General features: G+C 34.3%; 2 protein-coding genes across 5 annotated transcripts in view; one reads left to right on the forward strand and one right to left on the reverse strand.

Annotated features, from left to right (window-relative positions):
* LOC117236652 (hemicentin-2-like) overlaps positions 1–27262 on the reverse strand; it is a 574361-nt gene that overhangs the window by 245459 nt on the left and 301640 nt on the right. The window lies entirely within an intron of this gene.
* On the forward strand, positions 311–1360 carry LOC117236653. The gene is given in 3 exon segments (XM_033499784.1): positions 311–347; positions 420–761; positions 764–1360. Coding segments are annotated over 2 exon segments (879 nt in total). The 5' UTR covers positions 311–347; positions 420–424; the 3' UTR covers positions 1306–1360.

The following is a 27262-nucleotide window of genomic DNA, read 5'->3' on the forward strand; positions in this document are numbered from 1 at the left end:
CGATCTTCGATTGTTTTCATCTTCGAGTCTCAAATTGGATTTAACACTAGGTTTACGGGACCCGTCAATTTGATGGATTTCAAACTTCGAAATGAAATATCTAAAAAACCATAGCATTCATTTTAACCATTTTGCATCGTAAATTAATCATTTCATCTAAAGAATTTATACACACAATTATTTTTTCCTAGGCTTTCTTATTTTTGAAATCTGTATGTAGCATACCTATCTCTACGAAACTCGTCAAATTGACGGGCTAGCTGATTTCATAAACAATCCGTTTTTTAAAGACAATGTGCAAAAGTTTCATTTATTGTAGACATTTTCTATTATTGTCTCCGCTTATTGTAAATATTTACAATAGGATAATTGAATGTGGGCACAGTATTTTCTTATTTTGACCAATCCCCCTTTTTTAGCAATCATGAGTAAATCCAAAAGATATAATAAGATATTGAACAAAATTGTCAACATCAATGAAGATTGTTTTGAGGATACCTCCGAAGAAAGTCAGTATGAATTAGGCCAAAGCGAAGCTGACAGTGAAAGCTCTGAATACATTGAAAGTGGAGAGATAGAAGGATCTTCGGATAGTGAAGAGGAACACTTCTTGAAAGTGTATCGTAACATGCGTATTCTTTCTAGTTCTGACTCCGAGGATGAAAAGACGAACATTTCAAGCACATCCCAAAATGTAATAGGTGAAATTGAAATTGCAATTGACGGGACACAGTGAATAAAACTGAAAGCAGGCGGATCTAGGGGCCCGTTCGTATGATATTGAAGGATATCGCAGAGCCTACTGGTTATGCTAAGAGAAATATTATGTCGGGTTGTGTAACTAGTGCTTTCGAATTGATAATTGATAGACACATAATGGAACACATAAAAGATTGCACTGAAACCGAGGTGCATCGAGTTTTGAAAAAAGACTGGACAATCACAGTTGCTGAGTTGCGTAGTTTTCTAGGAATTCTATATGCCCGGGGCGCATATGAGGCGAGATCATTGAAAGCCTCCGAAAGATTACAAACAGATAAATTTGCGCTGTTATCCGAAATATGGAACAGATTTATAAATAATAGCCAGGATTGTTACAAGCCATATGAAAATATCTCAATAGATGAACAATTATTTCCAACGAAAGTCCGATGCAGGTTTACGCAATATATACCAAATAAGCCTCATAAATTTGGCGTTAAGTTTTGGTTAGCAGTTGACGTGCAAACAGAATATATTTCGAATGGTTTCTCTTATATGGGGAAAGATGAAACTCGATGCTCAAGGGAAAAAAGGACAGGATGACATTGTTTTCCTAAAATTTATATAAATCAGAAAACTGCACGTTTACTGTGTATAAAAGTAAACCTCACGTAAAAGTCCTCCTTCCAAGCACCAAACATACAAGTATACAAGTAGAAGATAATTATAAACGTGTTCCAGAAACCATTGCTTTTTATAATAAAACAAAGTTTGGTGTGGACGTCATTGACCAGATGGCAAATATAGTGTGAAAGCAGGGAGTTTCCGATGGCCCTTTCAAGTTTTTTTCAACATTTTAGATTCGGCAGCGATAAACGCGTGGATATTATGTAAAGAGTGCACCGAATCGAAAATATCCAGGAAGGAGTTCATATTTTGCCAAAGATCAGACGCTTCATTTCTGTCACCTTTAACGTCAGAAGTGCGAAAAAGTTGCCAAGTGGCCTACTGCAAAAAAAATAGAAACAATAATTGTTGTATATATTGCAAAAAAGATCGTACGCAAAAAATGCATAAACAAAATTCAGTATATTTGTAAAAAATGTGCTCAATAAATATGATTACCCTACATCGTTAATATTATTATTATCATTTCAATCATAATTTTTAAAAAAAGACCTTTTACTTATTAACAATTTATTTAAAGGTGAACCCTAATGTTGTTCAATTAAGACTTAATTTGAATAAATCGATTTTTTAAAGAAAATGCGTATTTTCGTTTAAGTTTCGTCAAATTGACGGATGCTCGTAGAAATAGGTATATAAAAAACGTCCGTAAACCTAGTGTTAAGATAGAAATATAATATTATAGATATATTCTTAACTCGGAATAATAGTAGATTGTGATACCATTCGAATTAAAATTTTAACAGGTTCGAACGAAATTGTATTTATCAAATTGATTCGAATTTTTACAGAATTATACTATATGTATAGTATAGTATACTATTGATAATACTAACCGCATAGCGTCTGCAGAAATTTCTTACCATATCGATTTTTGACTTTACATTCCAAAAGTAATTGGTAGAGTTAGCATCGCTATATAATATTATTTAAAATTTTCTAAAATATTACTTCTCGGATATAAAATGAAAAATCCATCTAAATATTTATACTTATATAAATATCATTTTAAAATACACTTAATTATTAATATCGAATACTTGATATCAACGATACTAATAAGTTATTAATAATAGCCCAATATTGATCACTCCTTGTTTACCCAACATTCTTTCTCTTAATTAGCTGATATACCTGAATCACAGGAAATTTCAGAGATAAGGGTGGGTCATCGAGAGCGACGTCACCCATAAACTTCGATCTTACATGATTAATTAAGCGACGGTCGAGCGTGATTGAACAAGTGCTCGGGATCGGACCAGGTTAAGGGGGTAGAAGGGGAGGCATTATGGAGCCGTTACAGCTCCTAGCATGAGGTAACAATGGGTCGCTTGAACAGGAGCGAGATGAAATTATTTGGTCGATGCGCAATTATTGAGAGCTGCTTTGTAACGCATGCTTGTATCCCGCAGGCGTTGCGCCCAAGTGCGACCAGCACCGCGCCACGAATATTGTTCCGGCTAAATTGCTCTGCGTACCGTCTAAATTCTATTCCGCCTAAATACGCAATCGTCCAGCACACCTCATCATGTTCCTTCTGCTTCGCTATGCGGATCTTCCAATGACAGATATTTCAGCTCTCTTTAATCTCTTTGTTGAATTTTTTCATCATATTACACGAAGGTCGCCCAGAAAGTAATATTCGTTTTGACATAGCAACGATACAGACGCATTTTAAAAAAAATTCTTTTGTCTGTAACTTTAGTATATGTATATACACATGTATCTAGATATTTTTCGTTATAATTACCCCTTCCCTCCTTCTTTGAACATTTATCGTAACGTGAGGCCAGTTCTTTACAACATATCTTCAATATGCTGCTGCTTCTGCCACGAGTTCACATCTAGTAATATTAAATTCAGGCCTTATCTCGACCGTCTTACGAATGGTTCAACCATAATCTTATTACCGTAAATGCTGTATATTGCTGTAACGACGGTGAATTCCTTTATGAATGAACGTTTTCAGCATTCAAAAAGCGTAAAAGTGCGATGGACGATATTTAGTCATCCGCGGTATTTTCAATTCGCGTCGCCATGATAAACAAATGGAACTTGGTCGATGTCTATTACATAGGCATAAAATTTGGTATGATTTATGTCAATACATAAATGAAACTTTTGTAAGCACATGAATGACCTTTTATAAGCACATCGTATCATTCTATACGGCTTCTATACGTAAATAGATATTAATACTTTCTACACGATCCTCGTAATTCAGTGAAAATCTGTATCGAGACACGATGACACAAAATCATGTAATGAAACTATTTTATGCGAATTAATATTATGTTAACTGTCTTTTGAAACGGCGTTTTATTCTTTAACCGTGGTTAAAACAGTTGACGGCTGGCTTCGGATCGACTCGGATAAAGAATAAAATGCAGTGAAATCAAATACCATTTGCATTTCATCGATGAAAGATTCCAACTCTTTCATCTTATCTTACATTTTTATGGTGGAAATTAAATCGAAATGTAGAAATGTTTATTAAGGTGACACGAGGAAACCAAAATTACGTTATTATTGTTTAATAATGAACTTTCTCCAGCTTTTCCAGTAACAAGCTAATTGTATCATCGTTAAATCATTTGTGACGTATTCATTATAATTTTAAATATTGTTAATATACAAGTTTATATTAACTCTGTTAATTCAGTGTTACAATCATTTGAACTACCTCTGTTCTTCTAATCGAAACAGGGGAACGACTGATTCGTGGCGTCGATTATCAGAATCGTAACGAGAATTTACTCCTCTCGCTGACGCGTTTTCCTCGCGATCGCGCCTCTCCGCGAACGGTCGTAACAATTACATTGTCAATTATATTATAACTGTTATTGAAACGCGAAAAAATTGAAGTCAGCCCGAGTTCATTAGAGATAAAACTTTTCTGTGTAGTTTTCTTCTCTGGAATTAACTTTTTTGAATTAAAATGAATCTTCAAGGTAATAATTCTATTTGATTAAAAATTCTAAAGTTGTTGAAGTAAAGTCCATAACTTGCAACTTATACAACTTATCAACTTACCAACATCATTCATTACGCAAGAAGATCCTGTTCATTGTTATGCTCACTAAATCGCGACGAACTTCCTCTAACAACATCGTCATTCTAAATTTCGCCTTTAGTTCCACCCAAAAACAATCTACCGAATCTCAAGTATTGATGTAATACTTGTGTGTAGTAGTATGTCAAAGGTTCCGACGGTTCTGGTGTTCCGTGTACGATAAAGATTCTTAGCGGTAATGAAATTTTAAGCCTGGACTCACTATCCAAATATCGGATAAGAGATTGAAGGACCAGGAGCAGCAGCGGAGGCACTTTATATCCTGACGTCGATAGTCTCCGGGAGCTCACTTTGCCTCAGTCCTTTGACCGTCAGGTTCGGTGGCACGATGCACCGGGCAAATAATTCGCCCCTCAAACGATTCCATCGATCGTTTCCATCGTCGTTCCTCTTTCGCTTCTCGCAATCTCTTTCTCTCTCTTTTTCAATCGCTTCTCACCTTCGGCCCACTTCTTTACCCCTTCTCTGCTCGCCCGAAATAGCCACGTAATCGGTTCCACGGTCTCCCTTAAAGCGGCCAATAAATCAGGAAACAACGATTCGTTCGTGTATTCAATCAACAGGCCTGGAAGGGCGGAGTGGTTTCGATTTTCGAAGGGTGAGATCTCAGGCCGATGGTCATTTAACGCGTGATTAGACTGGTAACCGAAATAGCGATAGGCTCTGGGGATAATTATTGTCCTTCTGTCTTTTGTTCTACGGCAAGCAATGAAATAACACAAAAATGTTACATTAACGCAGTCCAGTAATATTACTGCAAAACGTATAAGTATGACTTACGTATAGCTTTATTAAGATGTAAAAACGTATTAGAATATGATAAATAGTACAATGAAATATAGTTTTGCCTCAAAATAAAAACTTAGTTTCTGACTCGAACTAAGCAACTCGCTATGCCCTCCTCTTTATTTGAACTCACCCACAGAGTGAGATATCCGAGAACGAGCAAAAGGTCTATGAAAGCGAGAAGCCATAAATTTTTCTGGTCGAATGAACAGTGACATCGTTTAGTAGAAGATGAATGGAATATATGTGATGGTTACTCACTCCAATATTAGCAATCTGGACACATTATATGCCGTTCGATCGCTTTATGATTTCCCGCTATCTCGAACCTCTCGGTCGTTCTCTGTATTCTTTCTTGTTCCCTACGAGAACAAAGTCAAGCTGAATAGTATATCTGTCTCGTAATAAACATTATCGATCTCGATCATGTAGCTTATTTCCATGCAGAAATGTACATGTACAATGAGAGTCGTAGATGAGTATACAATTTAAAGACACGAGATTTATTCGTAACCTCTTACACACGTATTGCATAAACTGAAGATTGATTGGGAAGATATGAAACATATAGGAATACAAATTACGATGGAAGTTCTTTTATCCGAATCCCGTTTATACGAACCAGCTTTTGTTTACTGTCAGTTGTATGCAATCGTAACGGAGCCTCTATTATTCGAAATACGCTCGAGCGTATTTTCAATTATACGAACGCGTGTTCTGAAATAGTGCGCTTCTAGCTTTAGTCCGTGTGTTTTGTCTAAACTGACATATAACTGAAGACAATTTATGTCGAAATTGTTGTTCAACCTTGGGTATCCGAACGTCAACCTCTATTATTGAAACTCGTAGCAACAGCTGGTGAGATAACAAGTGAGCCTTTATTATCCGAACTCATCTGTTATTCGAAATATTTTGCCCTTTGACCGGTTCGAATAACCAAAGTTCTACTGTAATAGCAATATGGTAAACTATAATAATAAAAAGGTATAATAGATAAAGTACAGTGTAAAGTATAAGAGCAAAAAAAAAAGTAAAAACAGGTAAATCTTTAGCCATATAAGTCAACGTTATACGAAGACATAACATACATAACATACATAAAATACATAGAATATAATCTACAGTCAGTTAGATCTGCGCAACACACGTCTCTCGAATAGATTTCGATACAAAATACAAAATGTAAAGCAAAAATACCTGAACGTACCCATCACTCACGAGTTAACCATCGATGAACGTTACCATATCAAAAACACAACAATACTTTTCTAAAAACGAGTGCAAAGCGACCCGCCCCGACGTCGACAGAAAACCACGTCTCCCGTGGGGATTTCCATTCTCTGAATGATTCGGTGACGGAAACGCGACCGTCGTTCCGAGCTAGATGGAGCGGCGATAGGTCGAAACGCGTTTATAATTTAATAATGGTTCGGAGGGTGTACGCCGGTGGGTCGTTCCAATGAATTCTTTTCTCGGTCGGGCCCTGAATGCGTGTCACCTTTATTCGTAATAACGCTCGATGACAGGGGACCGGTGGCCATTGTCACGCCTGTTTAACTGACGTGAACAGGCCGTGGCTCGTCCATCATTCGTGCGAGCTTTCGAATTGAACAATCGACTCGAACCACGAAAATCCTCGCGTAAAAACGTACCCTCATCCAACATAGTAATTCTCCGAGTTTCCAGAACGATTATCAAATCTTCTCTAGATTTTGAAATTTATTGATTATTGACGTGTTTGAATTTCTTTTCTCTGTTTTAGCACTTTATGTTGAGCGCAAATGTTTATATGAACGAATGTATACAGTGGCACGAAGTTATCGTGTTGGAATAATTTATTTAAAGATGGAAGTAATTTTTTCAATGAACGATAATTAATTGGACGTGGACATTTTGGAAATAGACATTACTTGCGAAAGGATTAAGGTTGCATATAAAGGAACAAAAATGTATACGTATGAGGCAAAAATTCCGCTAATTGATACCATAACAAGTGATTTATGAATTTTCGAACATTTCCAAATTTTCTGTGTTTCTCATACTGTATATCGTGTGAAGGAATCTTAATCCTCCCATATGTTACAACGATGGCACAAGTACAATGATGATTATTTTAACGTTTAATTGTAAGATACGAATAGCTGATTATAGAAAAAATATTTTGAAGGCATATATTGGAATATATGTATCAGAATATGCTTATTGGAATATGTGTATTGGAATATATAATTTTGTACTAATATATTCCAATAATCAATATAATCAACTGAATTATTTATAAGCTAGTTTATGCATAAATGTTGACTCTTTGAATGAAAATAACTAGATATTACTTCATGAAAAGTGTCAGCTAAGTCTGTGAGTTAATTTTTTATTCTCTGCATTGACATTAACTCAATCTCGTATTTTACGATGCAGCCACTTAGGTATACGGTTGAATTTGAATGCGATGCACGAGCCCCGAAACGTGACTTGTTTGCGGGGAAAGTATTCCGCGATGCCGAAAGTTAATTACAACGTTAAGGGACGTTCTTTGTAAATTGGATCAAAGCTCGTATTCAGTAATCCAAAACTGCAAAAGTTGTGGGCCGAAGTTTCCGTCCCTTTGTGCTGCTTCCTCCAACTTTGGCAGAGCTATAGCAATCGAACTTCTATTTTGAACACCGTGGTAGAATTGAAACAATTTTACGCATATATAAAAACATTTTGTTATCAATTAATAAGATCCAATTAACTGAAATTTAGATGCCGCTTGAACTAATATAAATCCTTATTCTATTGATATAAGTAGAAGTATTTTGTAAAAAAGAACAGACTATGCTAATATCGCATAAACAATTTTGCCAAAGAAGTGGTCATATATAGAATAATCCTTACCAGAGAAATTTCTTCTTTACTTTCATATTTCAGAACTTTCGTTCTCTCATCCCGAACAATATACATTGCTCAAAACAAATATAGAATCACTCTTATGAACGATTTTATTGCACCAACTAACAAACAAACAATTATTCGAAATTTTTAAACCACACGCTGCAACATCCCATAATTTCTCATCTGAAACCCCTTTTTCCTATAAAACCGATATCGGTGCAGCCACTCAAAGCATAGAAATAATTCAACTTCGAAAAACAAAAGAAATTTCTAAGCACAATTTACGCAAACGAAAAAAGGATCCAAAATAACACGTTTTCCCAGTTTTAATTCCCCAGGGAGCGGAGTACCAAGGTCCTAAAGATCGTTCTTTTGACGAAAAACGCGCTAGTACGAAACGTTCAGCGATAATATTGCGTTTTAATTTCGATCGAAACAGAGAAACGTTGTGCGCAAGATTTTTTTTTGATGTTTCGCTCGCTGATCGGTGTCAGAGGGTAAAGGACGGAGGATTTCGAATAGGAGGATCGGCTCTGTGCATTTATCGTTTTAAAATCGTTCGTTAAAGCGTATGAATATATACTTTCCCCATAATCCTTCGATTCGCCCTCTCGAACCAGCCATATTGTGCTCTTTCGCGGATCAGTTTGCTTCTCTATGCGCACGATAATCTATATATGCTGTCGATGAAAAGTTCGTGAGTCATTTATCCGACGAGAGGGAAATTTTGGTTATTTTAGCGGAAAAAATATAAAACGGGAGTAGTATAGAGTATAGAACAGAATGGTATAGAGTATAGAACATTTGTGTATTTTCTTCGTATTTTTTACTATTATTTTACTTAATACATCCTTAGTATTTTTTGATAGAAAGATATCTTAAGGTATTGTTTTTGAGAAATTGTTTTGAGCCAATAAATATAGATATTGATTCTGTTCTTGGTATTTTTGGCGAATTGTAATATTTAAAAATGGTGTTGTAAGGTGTATTCTCTTGTTAGTCTTAAGTATAGAGTAATGTTTAAGAATTAAAATGGTTTGAAGTAGAAATGCCGGGGACGAAATTAAATTGGAAATAAATGGTAATTCGTGTTCTTCTATTTTGTTAGACGGAACCCATACCACGTATTAAACTAATGCTTCTTATTACGATAATAGTAAAGTTTAATTATTACAGCAATGTAAACATTGAGAGTAGAATTTATATACGTTTATACAATAATTTTTATCCTGAACTATCACTTCTGGAATAAATTCCTTAAATTAATTTTAAGCTATTTCAATTTCTCAGAGGGAGAATCTCGAAGCTGTAGTAAATATTTTACGTACACAACAATCTCTCAAAACAGAAATTTAAAAATTACAAGAGAAGTAAAATATAACTCATATTCATTACTATTCATTAACATACTATTAACATACTATTCATTAACACATAAAATACAAATTTTACAATTTTAAAATGTCTTAGAGTTACATCCTATACAATATTTTAATATCATCTTTAATTCAATAATCTAGTTATTATATAACCTCCTATTTATCCTAAGATCATTTTACACCTCCATCGAAAATAATTTCTTCCCTTCTTAATGAGAAATTCGTATATTTTCGATGTTCTTATAACAATTGATCGCGAATTCTTCGGCCGAACATTCCTCGATTCGAGTACGTGTTGCAATTGTATGTGCAGTTATCTACGACGGTTGGCAAGGTCACCTCTTTCCACACGTCTTCAAGTATATATCTGTATATGTACATCGAAATGAATTCCAAGAATTTACAATTCGAGCGACGGAGAAACAGAAAAGAAGCCGCGAAACATTCCTGGCTATTGTTACGACACAATGGACCACACCCATCCCTCCAAGTTACCCCCTTTGCGTTCTCTGTCTCTCTTCCAGGCTCGTATTTAGCTAGATACGCTGGCTATCGCAATGCAAAGGGTGGGAAAATGGGGGTCAACGATCGGGTCGCCGGATTAGCACGTTTACTGATGTAATATCGCGTTATCGGGTACCAAACTGTGTGTTAATAAATACCTATAGACTCGTTTTCACGCTGTAGAGATCCTAGGATTTCCCTTTTTTCAGGATTTCTACTTTTTAGGTGTTGTAGTTTATGTTTCAGCTTCGAGGGTGAGTTGGTTGTGTGTGAGAATAAGAAACGTGTTGGAGTATGTTAGAGTAATTTGAAAGTTGTACCATTTTGCTCTTCTTTCTGTCTTCTGGGAGAAGTTAATTGTTTGAAATGGAATTTCTAATTATTTTTTAATAATAATATTTATTTCTTTTATGTCTTTTACCAATCTTTTGCACAATTGAATTAACCATATTTGGTGGGATTTGAGTTAGAGTGGGAAGTTACGGGTTAATGGTTATTATAGGTATATTGTTATTTTTAATATATATAGTATATGTACCCATATATATGTTAATAATAATAATTGTATATATATAATATGTACATACACACACACACATATGTATGCATGTATCTATGTATTGTATGTATATGATTATATAGTATCAATAAATTTTATATATTTAATGTATTAGAACATTTTTATTATTAATATCAAACAAAGAATACAATATAGATGATGTTCTATTTATATTTTGCACATTTTGTTTTAATTATCTTATTAGATATAACATTACATTTCGTAATTTGTCAGTTCACTAATATCACTAATTGATAAATTATTATGCGATTGCACCAGAATTTTTATCATTATATTGATAGATTTTTCTAAAGTCTACAATCTTCTCAATACGTAGTTTCTCACCTGCCAACAACTTTTACAAAAACTTCAAAAGGAACTGTAAAACTACCTCCACTGCAAATTTGTTTGATCGATCTATCGATCGATTTTATTCGACAATGCGAAATTATGGAAACTAACAAGATCACTTATTTTCTATTAAAAAACTTTATTCTGAATATTTTTCTTTTTTGGTTGATATTGCACAGAGTAAAAACAGAAAGGTATTAGCTTTTAGAAAGGAACTCGAAAAAAACAAAGATATTGAAGTTAACATAGTTATTTTCTAAGTGTATAAATCATAGACTAGTTGCTTCGAAATATTATTGTTTTAATTGTGTAGAATTAAAAGCAGGTATAGGGGAATTACGTCTCTGTTGAAGACAGTTATTTTCTGCGAAATGACACGGCTGCATTATCTTTAGAAATTGTGCGTTCAAACGACCGAAGCGAGTTCCAATGAATTTCTAAAACTCCCCCTGCCGCATTCGCAGAACACGGCCAGAAACTTTCTGGAATTCTATGAATGCATGCAACGTTTTATCCCCTTTTTCTATAAATTGGAAAACAGACTTGGCAACGGGTACGACACAGATATAATCTACTTGACGTACAAAGAGAAGTCGAAGATTTGATTTCGCAAGGGAAGAAATTGCTGGAGATAAAATACAGTCAGATACTATGTTGCAAAGTTCTAAATAAAAAATATTATTTGTCTTATTTGTTCGCCGTTAAATGAGATTGCGAATTATATCACAAAAGAGAAATTATTATTAACAAAGATCCAGGTATTTTAGTGTTCTTTTTAAATCCACGATATCCTCGAAGAAATCAGAAAAAATAGATCTTTTCAGATTCTCAACTCAAAATAAAAATAATCATTCATCAGTTTGAATTCATTTCGGATATTCTTTTCTTTCTTTCAATTTGTCATACTCTCAAATATGATAGAAACTAGCTATTCGTCAAACTCAACTCACAAACTCAAATTCACCCCCTTAATTCCATCAATAACCTTTCCCTTAAAATTGAAATTACTCACTTATAAAACTCAACTCAATTCAGACACTTTATCATATATAGTATACCTTCCCCTCCAAATTTATGATATATATCGAACGTAAAAAAAAAAATTTATGAAACTCAATTCGACTGGAAAATGATCCAGGATCATTTGATACCCGGATCTCTTTGAGACAAATATATTCAATATAATTCAGACCTTTATCATAATTCCCAAAAGCAGGACAAAAAAGTACTTAAGTCTATTTATTAATAAATTCAATTTTACACCATGGAGTTATAATATACAATATAATAAAACGTAGATGACTTTGTCGATGTGGTAAATAGTGAGTACAAAAGTTACTGAAATTCATGGTGTATCGATCTTAATCTTTCTATTTATCCACTACTATGTCTTTTTTCGAGTGCGACTATACAGGATGGTTGGTAACTGGTGGTACAAGCGGAAAGGGGGGCGGGGGATTCTACGCGAAAAAAGAAGTCGAAAATATAGAATAAAACTTTTTTTAATTTTTTTTTTTTAATTTTTCCATTGAGACAACGATCTACAGTGAGATCCGTTATAACGAGACGTGATAAAGTGCACGCGTGCCGAGCGAAAATTCAAAGTCGATTTTCTCGAAAACAAAGCTTTAAACGAAAAATTTTTATTCTATATTATCGACTTCCTTTTTCGCGTAGAATCACCCCCTTTCCGCTTGTACCGCCAGTTACCAACTACCCTGTATATTAAATGGAATGCAAAGACACAAGATCGGTATATACGCTGTGAATGCCTTGTGGTAGCGCATGCGTGCGCCATCCACAGTCTGCATTGCAGACACGTGCGGTTTTAATCCCATGATACTAGAGAATAATATGACAGAAACCTTGCATAAAATCGATTTTTTGACATCGTTAAATATTATGGTAACAGAAAGTTCAGATCGTGATATTATATGTAAATACAAAATAACTTATTCATAGGCAGAAAGTATGTTTTAATAATACCAGCCAAGTCGATCGTGATATGAATGAAAGTAATCGATTCGGAGTTTAGCGTAACGAAGTTCTAGAAACTCTTTTAAACTTTTCTGAGCCTAGAAGAAAATTTTTAAAAGTCCAGCAGGAAAAATCTTGTTTAAAGTCCAGTAAGAAATTTCCTTTGTTTTATCTGCCTCTTCTTATATAAGGTGAACCGTGCAACTGAGACATTTCAGAATCTCCTTCCCGTTGTGATTATGGTATTTTACAAGAAAATGGTGGAGGTAAAAGGAAAATGGTTCCAAAGAGAATTACTTTTCCAGGATCGTATTCTTTTTGCAAGTGTAAGAGTGTATCTATGTATGTATATACAATTACATTGTAAATAGTTTGACGATTCCTTGAAAAGTTACATAATATTTTCTGGTATATTATAATATATTCTGATATACTATATATTTAAATTAAACGGAGTGTTGAATAGCGTAATAAAAGGTCGCGCGTTATTCAACCCACAGTAGATACTTCGGTCGTATCAAATAACATCGTGAAATATTGTGACAGCCCTTGAATAAACACAATTCGTAAATTTGCAGGAGTCCTGTGTCATCTCATAAATATAACATGCCTTACAACTGTCATTTAGTTTATTCTTTATCTGGACAAACTATTCATTAGATTAAATATCTAAGTTCTTTCGTTTCTTTTCGTTCTATTTATTCTATTTTATTTTTTTATCCTACCTTTTTATAATTTTCTTATTAAATCTTTTGTATTTTTTCTTTTTTGTATATTCATTTAGGGGAGAGTCGTGTAGTATCGACCGACATACACTACTAACTAAAATTATTTTTGGCTTTTCTCACTAGACATCAGCACCTTTATTCGAATAAACAAACGAATATAATTCTGTATAACATATTTCGGAGGCACAATGTTTATTCCGTTGCTTTCGCTGTCATGTTAAAAGTATGCGTTGATATTTCAAGTATTAAAAGTTATTTTCTAGAGCAGATATTTTGTTTCTGAGATAGGTAAATAATTATTTTCTATTATGTATATTATATTTACATATCCATCTGTATCTATCTACCTTATCTACCATATACTATCTACTAAGTGTAATTATCAGTCCCAGCTTTGCAACTTTCTTTGTATATTATAAACATTATAATCTAAAGCGTTTCACGTGTTTTTCGTCCAGTACTAACCAATCAGCAGTTGACCAGAACAAATCTCTTTTATCTGTTAGTTGAATATGTTGGCAACTGAAATTAAATTAGAAGAGGGCCGCTTAATCTTCCTTCTATCTTTTCCCATAGAAAAATGTCCGAAATTCCAAAGTAGAAAAAAGGGAAATGAACAGAGGAAAACATGAATGCGGCTTTGAAGCTACTCCTCGAAAACAAAATGACCCGGAGACAGGCCGCTGGGGCTTTTAATGTGGCAAAAACGACGAATGTAAACACTGGACACACGTCAAATGCACAGACCAAGAAAATATCAATTGTTTTATTTGTGACATATGCAAGAATAAAATTTGAATAAAATGTCTTTTTTTTAACATTCTCTATTATTTAGATCGAAAAATCTAGTGATTAAATAATCGGTCGATACTGGACGACAATTTTTTATTTCCTACAAATTACAACAATTTTACTCTTGTAAATTATCAATTCTTGTTATTGAATTTCACAAAATTAATTCTTTCCTCCTTTTAGTTCCATTTTTATTACAGATTCATTTGTTGAATTTTGAATTTCATCGATTCTAGGCCAAGATAGAATAAAAATCCTTTAAAGCAGTCGGTACTACACGACTTTACGCCATACCTTCCTTTTCGCATTATATGTAGTTGACAAAAAAACTCGTATCCAATACGTGACAAATTGATCGTGAAAGAAATGTTCAAAATAGGAACCGACGTTTATTTGCTAAGTACATATGTAAGACAAAATAGGTAGAAAATTAAAAAATCGAAGGTCTTTGCATTTGAATGGAATATTCTGTCTACCACGTGCTGTATCTTATCATGTCATATCGTAGATGACACGATCGTTCTTGGAAACTCCATTGCACAAGTGCGGTATGCTCTTCATCTTATAGAACGTTATCTTGTCAAACTGCATTCAAGAACAACTTCATCGATTTAAATGTTTCTGCATATCATGCGCATTCTATACATTTCTGTCTCTTTAAATTTCTCATAAATACATAAAAGTCCGAGGTCTAGTAGTAATGATGCTCTTATCCAAGTCATTAACGTTCTAATTAACAATCAAACTCATTCGAATCCATTCTTTCTGTTCTAAACCTGATCCAAAATCTGCGCAGTGCTGCGTCCCTAGAAAAGATGCACTTTACGAACACGTACAGAGAAACAGAATTTCGAGAGACTCATTAGGTTTCACGGCGCGCGACCATCCAGATCGGGCCTCCTGATAATACACGGCGTAGCCGTAATTCTTGGGGTCGATATGGCGTTTAAACGAACCCCGATAGCGATTCCCTCCCTTGAATGATATGAATATCGTTAATGGAGCTGGTTGAACATGATGTGGTCGTATTTCGGAATCGTGCGATTCCTAGCTCTACGTGAACGGAATGAGGCCGACTTAACCCCGCTCGTTATGTTCGCTAATTAAATTATGTGCTCTGGAATTTCGATGATTTCCACCATTCTGAAACGTGCGATCATAGGAATCAGTTGTGTATTCACGTGCATTAGAGTGAAATGAAAAAGATCAAAATTATGCAGTTTATTATGAAGTAGTTAGTTATGAAGTTAGTTTACGACGAATGAATTTTTGAAGAGGTGTAAGCATCTTTTCTTTTTTCAAAGAAAGAAACAGTTTAAAATCAATAAGATTCACTGAAATTGTTCATATCTGATATTCTAATTATTTGTAATATTTTGGGTGGTGGGAATATCTAGCTAAGTAGACAAATTGGGAATATCTAGCAAGTAGATCAAGATTTATTTAGTAGATAATAGACGTATATAATAATTAGGAGTTAGATGGTAGACAGTAGATATGGAAGAGTAAAATAAGGACGAAATAAGGTTGTGTGTGTGAACGGATGGATTTGTGTGTGTACATGGTTTAACTGAAAGCGCAGGACGATAAGAATAGTTGTAAACGAAATTCCTCTTATGGCTGAAAATAACTGCAGGTATTACTACTTATGATATTTCGCTTCTAATTGATTTTGTCTCATACTTATTTCTAATATACTGTTAATTACAATACCCTTTAATTTATCCGTATGTTATAAGTTTATTGGTATTCTAGGATGAATTTTTATTCACAAGAATTATTAGCACATAATTGATTAATTAATATATTCGTAGGATATAATTTCAAAATAAATTTAATAGTATTATATTAAATACTTAATAGATTCGAGGAATATTATTGAATAATAAATAATATATTAGAGGGTAAGAAATGTATAGATAATTTGCTGAAAATAACAAATAAATTATTAAGATCACAGAAGATACATAAAAACGATAAAAATAATTTTTGAGTGGCTTACAGCACCTCAAAAAATTTACCGATTGAATTCAGAATTTAACAATGAAATATATATCACTATAAACGGCAACTATTGTTCTCTATTAGAAGTCAGGAGCAACATAATTAAATTTTGCACCTATATCTCGCTTTACCCCAACTCGCAAACACGCGCAATTCCGCGGAGCGATTCCACCGTCGAAATGGGTTGTAACTTACGAAATATGACTTTGGTAACGTTGCACCCGCTAGTTTTGTTTTATTTCTCCCTTTCTTCTTTTTTTTTTGTTTGTTTTATTTTTCGGTCCCCTTCATTTTGTTCTACGTCGTAAATCTGCCCGTTGTGTCAGCCATCTATCTCGAAAACGCGAATTTAAAAAAAATCCAGCGTGACACGGTGTAGAAACATGCAACGCTATCACGTTTCGAAGCGTCGCGTCGCGGTCGCGTCGGTGATTTCAACGACATCGGGATACAACTCCGGGAAATAATGAACTAATTAAGCTGAAAACCCCTGATTGGCTGTAGACCAATCGTTTTCAATTTGTTGTTTGCTGTTAATATCCCTTTCACCCTTTTTTGCTTTAGTCTCTTTCAGAGAGGGCTAAAGTAGTTCTCGGATGTCTTGAGCATTTAATTATAGAAATTAGTGTAATTCGAGTATTTTCAACATTTGTTACAAATTCTTTATCTTGTAATATATACACCAATGCTTAAAAATCTTAGGACATGTCTTACCTTCAAGAAAGCTTCAGTATCTACTTAATATACAATAGATTATAAAATTTCAAATTGTATGTATTTCATAATACAAGGTTTAGTACAGTGAATATCAATATTGCTCAAGCTACGCACCACTTTTCTACAGCTGTAACGATATTTTCCGAAATTAACTAAGAATGTACACCGATAACAAAAAATTAATCAGTTCTTCTGTGAGTATAGCCATATTTTTGAAAATTAAGTAGCAGTGTACGTAACAAAAAATTAATCGATACAATTAATTCTAACTCAAAATGAAGCAAAAACAGTATTATTCGAGAGTCACTACAAAAGAGATTGTAGTGTATTTAAATGAAAGGTCAATATAATTTTCCTCCAATAAGATAATACCTACCACTATCGTAAAGCTCATTCATAAAACTCACCATTTCAATATAAAAAATTGCATAGGTACTTTTTGCGAATGAAAATTTATAAGATAACAGCCTAGAACCCATGGAAGCATCGCGAACCTAAAAGCAAGAAATTATTCATACTCCTCCAGGATCTTGCGATCGATCATCATCCACGTGCTCTGGCGTATGTGTACACGCGTCAAGCCAGAAGAATATCAGACGGAACATAGTATCGCATTTATCCACGACAGGAATTTCCCTTACACGTTTCCACCGCACACAAATCTGGTAACCTACGTGCACACATCGGACAGGGATCGCGATGCCACGACTGCCTCAACAAATTACCAAAGGGCGCCGCCCGGAGGCAGCCGTTGAATTCTGTCCCTATCGATTTATGCTCGCGACGTGCGGTGTCGTTTCCGAAGCTACGGGTGAAACTGCGCGAGAAAAAAAAGGAAGCTACGGGCGCAGTGAAGGGGAAAGGGGGGGCGGAACAAAAAGAGGGAAGAAATGGTAGCAGGGAGAAAAAACGATTCGTCGAGGGAATCGATGCAACGAAGCACCGTAGTGGTTTCGACGAATCGAACTAAGAGGCGAAGAGAGAAAAAAGTGAGTGGGAAAAAGGAAATAGACGTGGTTCGCTCGAACAGAGTGAACGAAGAGGAGAAAACGGGACAAGAATCCAGAAATATCAGCGGGCCTCGCGTTTCCTCGCCCCTGTTTCGGCGAGTCGATTGATTGTCGATGGAACATTGAAGCTACCACCCAGGGAATCGTATCCCGTTCCGTCAGGAAGTCAGCCACTTCGTATTAATCTCGGCCAATTATCGATAAACGGCTGCCGGCTAATTATCCGCGATTCATCATTTCGACGCGCACCCGGGCTAAAGTGTGCACGTGGGATTATTCAGAATCTTTTCGATAACGAACTACACGTAATATGGGTGTTATATACGTAATATGGGTGAATACGTACTATCTGAAATAACTCGTTGGTTATTGGTTTTATCGAAAAATATCTTGAATAAATTATGTCGTGTTTCAAGGGTCTCATATCAGATGCATGCAATTTTATCTTTTAATATCTTATATTTCCTAGGATACATCTACTCGGGGAGATTTTACGCCACCTCAGTTATATACATAGGAAAATATAGAAACAGAACATTAGTCGGAAATAGTGCAAAGAAGTTAAATTCGGAACAATTATTTGTTATATTTGTAATTTTTTTATTTATTATCACCTATTAAGCCGAATCCAAAGCATATTGATGAGATAAGATAAATGTGCTTGTTTGTTTTTGCATAAAGAATTAAATTTTGGCTATCTAACTCGTTAACTACTGATTTTATCAAAATACGTCTTAAACGAGTTATGTTGCATTTTAAGCGACTCAAATCTATGGTATCATATTTTATTTTCTAATATTTTGTACTTTCCGAGATATCAGGTGGACTTCGAGCTTTTCAAATAGCAACTTATATCACCTATAACGCTAGTCGATTACGCTAGACATTCTTTGCAAAAAAGTATCTTAACCTATTTATACAGAAGAACCATTAGTTTCATAGGTATTTTAGCTTTTAGCCTTTATTTGTCAAATTGAAAGGAAGACGTGAAGCGGTATTCTTGTATTTACGTTATCTTTCTTTCCCGTACGTTAAATTTCACCACTTGAAGTTAAAATATCTACCAAAGTAATGGCTCTTTGGTATATATAGGTTAATAGTATTTTATAGAGAATAGCTAGCTAGATCGATCAATGTTATAGACAATGTAAGGTGCCATATAAAAAAATTAACATTACCTTGATATCCCACAAAATATTAGATATAAAAAGATTAATTTGCATCCATTCGATGAGCCCCTTGAAATGCAGCATAATTCATTTAAAACCAATAGGTAACGAGCTATCTTGGGTAGGACTTCTTATTCACTCAGCCTGTGTGTATATATCATGTATATTAGAAAGGAATTTGTTAATGTTAGAAGGAGAGGTATTAAGTATTGTTTGAGAAGAGTTTGTTAAGTGAAATTTTCTTACGAATAAATCAAAATTTCTTTTTTAAAATGAGAACTTACTTTATTTGTTGCAGATTTGATACGAAGATTAACGATCAACTGGTATCATTGATTCAATTTGAATAAGTGAACTTATTGTTAAGTTGGTTAAGCTTGAATTAATTAGGTTTATGTCAGGGTACTTGATTTTATTTTAACATCAACATTTAAAGTGTTGATTCAGATGATGCAAGAATTTTTAACGTTTCACAAGTTGTTAGGAATCAGTGGTGAAGAAATTAATATTTCTTATTTACTTTATTTACTAGCCAAAGTTGTAACAATAATAATTAACTTCTCAACGTGACGGTGTAATATAGATTGCTTAAGTATTTTTTATCTTTTAGCTATGCAAAAGTTCATTAAGTGAATCAACATAGCTGTAACCTGTCTTCTGAATACAATTAGGTTATGAAAAGTCCGCTATTTTTAAAAGAGCTAAGTCTGCATTGTATGGAAGAGTCTGTTCTTCTTTACTAAACACGGCGTGTGCATACTTTTAATCCTATTATTCCCTTTACGTGAGCTGTTCATATTGGAACAAGTAATTTATTTTCACTGGACCAGTTCGTACGCAATCCGATAAATAATAAAACCTAATTAATGCATATTTGCATCTTTGCTACAACAAAATGAATTACTACTAGTATTTTGTGCAAATTTACCATAGTACACACAATTAATTAGATTAATAGATTATTACACAATTACTTAATTAAGTAAGCTTTCTTTTAGCAAAGGAAATCATTGATAAATTCCATTTCTAATTTCATTAATATTTAATATAATTTAATTTAATAATAATTTTATTTCTTCCATTCGTTGGAATGAAATTTCCATTAAAAGAAAAATCTTTATTGAGAATCTTTCTAATTAAATTGAGATTTTATAATAAAAAAAATATGTTATGTAATTCTACATACCCATTTGATGTTGAATTCTCAGGAATTTGGTTCTCACAATAAGATTTTTACAGGGGGCAGCGCGATTAAATATTCCTCCAATAAAATTTCATCCGTGGAAATAAAAATATTAATATGGAAATTTATTTTACAAACGCTATTACGGAAGATAATACAAAATTATTATGTTACCTTTAAATAAAATTCACATTCAACCTAACAGCCAAACACACACTTTCATTAATCCACAAAATTAATCCACGTGTTTCGTTCAGATCTCTCTATTTCGTTGAAACAAAAGCAGCGCGAGAAAGTAGCACGACTTAAGAATCATCTCCTGCATCAGCTTCTCGAGGATCGAGTCGTGGAGCACGATAACCAGGTCGATTGCGCTTCTTACGCTCCCGGAGGATCCCAGCTTCCGCTTTGTTTCCGCGAACGTTCGCTGAATTCTCGGGAATCGACGAAATTATGAATAGATGCGTATTTGAAAACATACGTGCAGCCGGTAAATGAGAAAGAGAGGCGGGAAAAAACAGGGCGAAAGAAAGGGAGAAGAGGGGCAAATCAGAATGGAAAACGTCGAGTCGAATCGTGCGATCGAGCGGCGCATTGTTTGCGCGCGGACTAAACAGCTGAACGGGGTAAAAAGTGGCACAAGTTCGACGATCTTCTGTTTCATCGCGAGTGAAACGCGCCAGATATTAAACTGCCTCGCGCTTACTGCGCTACACTGGGTGGGCTGGAAATTTTTTAAAAAATACATCGTGCGAAAAAAATTTGTTATTTATAGATTCCAGGCAGCGTTTTCTAAATTTTGTCCACTCGCGACCGGATTTTCCCGGTGAAAATTTTACGCGACCCTAGTTATGTACGTAAAAAGATACATAAAGTAAATATACAAACAAAACATTACTTGAATCAAAGAATCAAATAATGAATCAAAGAAGCTTAATTTGATACAATTCTTCGTTATATTTATAATGTTATTACTCATTACCACTTGTTAGGACAAACCCAAAGCATATTGGTGAGATTAATGTGTTTGTTTGTTTTTGCATAGAGCATGAATTCTTGGATAAATATTTTATATAACAGAGAATTTTAACTGTTTTTTTGGAGTTAATCGGTATTTTGATTTTACAGTTGTAGTACCGGGAATATACAGGGTGGTTGGTAACTGATGGTACACGCGGGAAGGGGGTGATTCTACGCGAAAAAAGAAGTCGAAAATATGGAATAAAAATTTTTTTAATTCTTCTTTTTTTTAATTTTTCCATGGAGACAGCGATCTACAGTGAGATTCGTTATAACGAGACGTGATAAAGTGCACGCGTACCGAGCGAAAATTCAAAGTCGATTTTCTCGAAAACAAAGCCTCAAACGAAAAATTTTTATTTTTTATTTATTTTCGACTTCTTTTTTCGCATAGAATCACCCCCTTTCCGTTTGGAGCACCAGTTCCGTTTGGACCACACTCTCACGACAACGCAACACGCACGCTCTGACTTCTCGATTCACACTTTCTGGCTTCTCCACTGACACTGACTGTTCTAGCATCCCTTTGTCTTTTCTTAGGCTCACCACGCACGTGTTCCGCAAACACTCCTAGCCAGGTCACGTAGATTTTTTCTACGAAACTATTTAATTGAAGGACCGACGACATATTGATGGACCCGAGGACGCCTCGGCTCTCGCGACATTGTTTATGGTTTACCCGATATCTTTTAGGCCTTTTTGTCCACGATACTATACAATTATCAATGATCGTTATTTCGCAATAGGTATGTACTGTAAAGTGTTGTATGTGTATTTAAAGCCATTTTAAAAATTGCTAGAAATTCTGTTCTAATTCAGAGCAAAACTCGTTTAAACGATTTTTTAAAAAGCTGCTGTTATGTTGCAAAGATAGTTGCAAAAATTTTCTCAACTCATAGTTTGGGAAGCCTTGATTTAAAGGATTATAGTGGTTATTTGAAAGAAGAAAAACTCGCTTAATCAATGGAGATGTTAAAATAAATATATTTCGTATAGTTTACCTTAATTTTACTCTGTTGTGTTCTTTAGGCCATTTTTATCAACTCAATTATATATATTTTTATCTTTAAAAAATGTTTAAGTTTGTAGAAAAAGCAATTTTTTTATTTTTGCTTTAATTTTATGGCAAATTTTTTTTTTTATTACAACATTGAACTTCGAAAAATAATAATAATTCGAAGATCATAGTAGGGTTAAGTACTTGTACCTTGCGGCAACGTGTTAGTATATAATTTTAGTTGTTATATAGCTTTAGTTAGTATATAATTTTATTATTATAATTGTAAAGTGTATAATTTTAGTTGCTAGTGTAGATTTCGAGACATTGAAAATGCGTTAGCGAAATCAGGTTTGGGTTAGATTTAGGTTGATATATTGGAAAAAATTTGTATTATAAATAGTGGATGAATGAAGCTGCTGGGAGCGTACCAGTAGAAGATGATCCATTTTAAAATGCTGCTCTTGGAAATTTTGAAATTCCGAGCTCGTCGAATATCTTTGAAAGAGAACGAACGCTAAAGAATACATGAGCAAATTCAAAATATAATTTAGTTAGTTAGTAGTTACTGTATACTCTAAAGGTTCTTCTTAAAGCTTTCTGTTACCGCTTTTGTAAAATTAGCAGTGGTGAGATTATTATCAAGATGTCTGGCTTTTTCTTATTTATATTTTTATGTTTCTTACTTGTAAATTGTGTGATAATTTGCGTAACTATTTAGATGGGAAATGTGATAAAAGGAATAATATCATTGGCAAGTTTACATATTTATAACGGTTTCTATAAAAGTATTAAATGTTTTATTTCTATAAAAATATAAAATTTATGTTTTGCGTTAAATTCTACGAGAAAAATTGTAAATTAACTCTTTTAATTGCAAAAACGCGATAGATTTCTATCTATATCTAGTATTTACTGATGTCACCGTCAAATTTTCCACTTGCATAAAAATTTAGATACTCTGTTAGTTTCTGAATAGAATTTAATTGCATGGTTGACGTATGACGCTACGATATATAATGGCATACGACATTTCTATAAAACAATTTAATAAGATTCTAAAGTATTTTACAAAGCACGTAATTCTATGTTAAAAAGTGCTTGGATTCGTGTTAACATGACGGGCACATGCAAAAGACATATTCCGTAGAAAATTAAACTAAATTCTGACATCAAATGAATAGTATTTTAATTATATGTTGTGAAGGTCTCATTTATGTTGAAGCGACAGAAACGTGAAATGTCCTCTCTAGAACGCAGGAAGAAAAATACCAACTTCAACTGTATGTTTTCAAGAATATTCTTTGCTTTGAGATTCGGTCATATTTCATGAATATTTCCATAGGAATCTTTCGATGCAATATGGTGAAATTCTAAAAAGGAATCTGTAACCTACAATTTATAACTAATCAATTTACTACTATAATAAATTAGTAAATTATTGTGCAAGAAAAATATCCATCTTTCATTCCTTTTTGCATTTAAACGTACGCATTAAATGCCTTCATATTTGCTCACAAAGTAATAAATTACTAAAAATATTTCTACTACAAATTTCAAACGTACAGAAGTTCTAACATAACAAATTTCATAAAAGAAGTTCCACTCGTGCCTTTTCCATAACTTTTCACGAAGCAAAGTTTATTAACCGTCCGAAACAAACTTATTTCTTTGAATCCACTAAAATATTTCTACTACAGTTTCCAAACATGTAAAAATCCTAACGTAATAAATTTCAAACAGAAACTTCCAACACGTGCCTTTTTCACGATATTCTATTAACTACGATTAATGCACCATTCAACACAAACTCATCTCTCTTTATAATTCTAAATTTACACTCTTTTTAAATTCACTAACAGTTTCACAGTCTCATGACCGTATCCTTAATCCACGTCTATTTTTTCCTACACTTTACAGCCACCCTGGAAGCTCGTAAATTTGTCAACCCCTATTTCCAGGACACCCGTTGCATGCACGCGGGTACAAGAGGATCGTCGCGCACGCGAGCACGCGTGTCGAGGATTGTAAAGCGAAAAGACGAACAGGTTATAAGGTCGCGTACGCCGTTTGCGTCACTGTTTGCAGACTTTGTCCTACCTCTTCTCCCCATTTCTCACCCCCTTTTCATCTCTCTCTGTTCCATGCGCCGTAATCCACCGGGACAAACTCTGTCGTCTATTACGCTGACGTAGTTTGAATTTTCATAGTTACCCTTTCGCGTGATTCCGCTCTCCTACGGGGATAGTCTGTATCCGATGGTCTACAGTCTACATAATCTAAAGTTTTGGGAAATTGTGAAAATCTACCGCTCGCTTAACCCACCTGTACCCGAAACCTACCATCAGTCGTTCGCTGGCAAATTGAATCCAGCCGATATTATTCGTTTGCCGACTTTGATTCCACGAATACCGCCGCGATATCAGTCTCTCCATGATGCTTGCCGAGTTCGATAGGAAGCTTCATAATCGCCATTCGAGAATAGCTGTTGGAATTATTTTAAGTTAATTTGATTTTTTTTTTTCGTCGAAGGAAACTAATATTTTGGAAATTTTATCGGTAGGGCCTTCGTTGGTTCTTTGAATCCTTTAGCTTCTCGAATTCTTTACATTGTTGAATTCTTTTGTTGAAGTTCTTTGAACCTAGTTCGAAAGCGGTTTTACATGATGTTCAGCGTTTGATAGAATCTTGCAAGAGAACAACAGTCGAAATTATTTCCGGTTAATTTGATCCCTTTTTTGACGAGAAAAGAAAAATAACTATATCGTTGGGACCTTGTTATCAGGATTTTAGTTCTCTTTGATCATTTTGTTTGAGCTATTCGAATTGCAATTCGGTCAAGTTTAATTCTTCAAACGAATGTCGATATCGTTTTCAGACGTTCAACGTTCGATAGAAATCTACACCATTATTGCAAAAGACAAATATAGTAAACACGAATTTTGGTATTAGGATTTTTACAACTTCTTGTTCTTCTTCTGTTCTTGAATTCTGTTTTTACAAAACGTTTAGAATTTGATAGAAACCTTTGCAATTGCTATTAAAAAAACGGATATCGAAATAATCTGATGAATCCTATTCAAACCAGCGACACCAAACTTCACCGACAGCATCTTTGATCGACAACAGCTTTAATCGACGGCGCTATTAATTGACAACAATAATGTTCGACACAAAGTTTAACCAATTGGTTACAGAAAGCTGGAGCAAAGTACGAGTTTAGTTTCGAATATTATATCAATGTGGGTTTTAGCTTTGTCCACGTAAAGAATACAATGTATCTCGATCATTATTGCTATCGGTTAATACTGTCGTCAGCTGAAACTATTATCAGTTAAAGTTGTCGTCGATGAAGTTGATGAATAGTTGTCGGTAAAAACAGTATCGGTGAAATCTGTACCGTTGATTTCAATGAGATCCAGTCTGGTGACTTTCAATTTTTTCTATATTTTGATAAAAGAGTAAAGAATATTGCTCTAATTTTGTTATCAGATTCATTCTAACTTCTTTGAATAGTTAAAATTCCGGTGTCATCTGATGTTTTTCATATTTTCCAATTATATCCCTTTTGCTCCATCGCGATAGCCGAGGACATAGTAATTTTAAGTGTAATTTTCTTTAAATGAATTTTTTGTAGGATTTGTACAACTGTTGTGTTTTTTATATATACGCATATAATACGGAGATAAGAGAAGTTCTTTAATTAAACAGTAATTCTACACCGTTAACTCGCAGTCACACTAAGCTTTTTAATGGTTACATATGTGGGAGTTAGCTGTTCAAGACTTAAATATTTTGCTAAATAAAAACTTTTATCATTGTGACAATGTCTTTAATCTTTAATATTACGAAATCAGATAAAGATTATATTCCTAAATAATTCGCAGAATAAAGAAATGATTATATTATTTCTCAGTTATACAAAGTAGCTTCCTAGAAAAATTTGATACCATGAAAACGAAATCATACGATGGAATGAAATGAATCGATATATCAATGTGCGAATACTTTCTACAGCCAGCGTAATAAACTCAGCCTTCGCGTTTCACCTACGCTGTCGCTAATCTTGTCTACTAATAACAAGGAATAATCAACCGCATTCATAACCGTGCAATATAGCTGCTGAATTCGATGCAAAGTTCGAAGAAAGAATCGTGGAACATCGAATATATATATATAGGAGCGACGATAAACTGAACAAGTTACGCGATGTATCGAGAATCGAGTTCCATTGGAACAAGTTGCCACGTGGAAAGGAGGGAACGGAATTGCCAGGAATCTTCATGCACGTGACGTGGCACGAAATCATCTTGCAACGAAACTTCGTCGATATCTCGGACGAATTTCGTTTTTTGCTACCTTTTTTATTTTTGTATCGACCATACGATGAAATACTGTTACGAGGAGTTACGCGGTGAACACGGGCAATCCCCGTTCCAAGAATCTTCGTTGAATCGACGCACAGTGCGATGCGTAGTGGACAAAAATCGAAATGATCATTGTTCGATTTTGATCTTATGATTTGATAATTATTTTTTATTTGCTCTTATCGCCGGTCTGTAAGTAATTGATGTGAATGTAAACAGCAATTCCTTCAAAAAGTCGATAGTGAATTAGTAAAAGTCGTTTGTACATCACAATCTAATCACTTGAAAATTAGCTCGTTCATTCATTATAAATACATTCTTGTTTGTCAATTATGATTAATAATGGAAAATGCGGCGAGATTCGGAGCCGTCGTCGCACGCCG

Source organism: Bombus vosnesenskii, unplaced genomic scaffold, assembly GCF_011952255.1.
Source record: "Bombus vosnesenskii isolate JDL3184/JDL3185 unplaced genomic scaffold, Bvos_JDL3184-5_v1.1 scf7180000013351, whole genome shotgun sequence".
Classification (NCBI taxonomy): Eukaryota; Metazoa; Arthropoda; class Insecta; order Hymenoptera; family Apidae; genus Bombus; species Bombus vosnesenskii.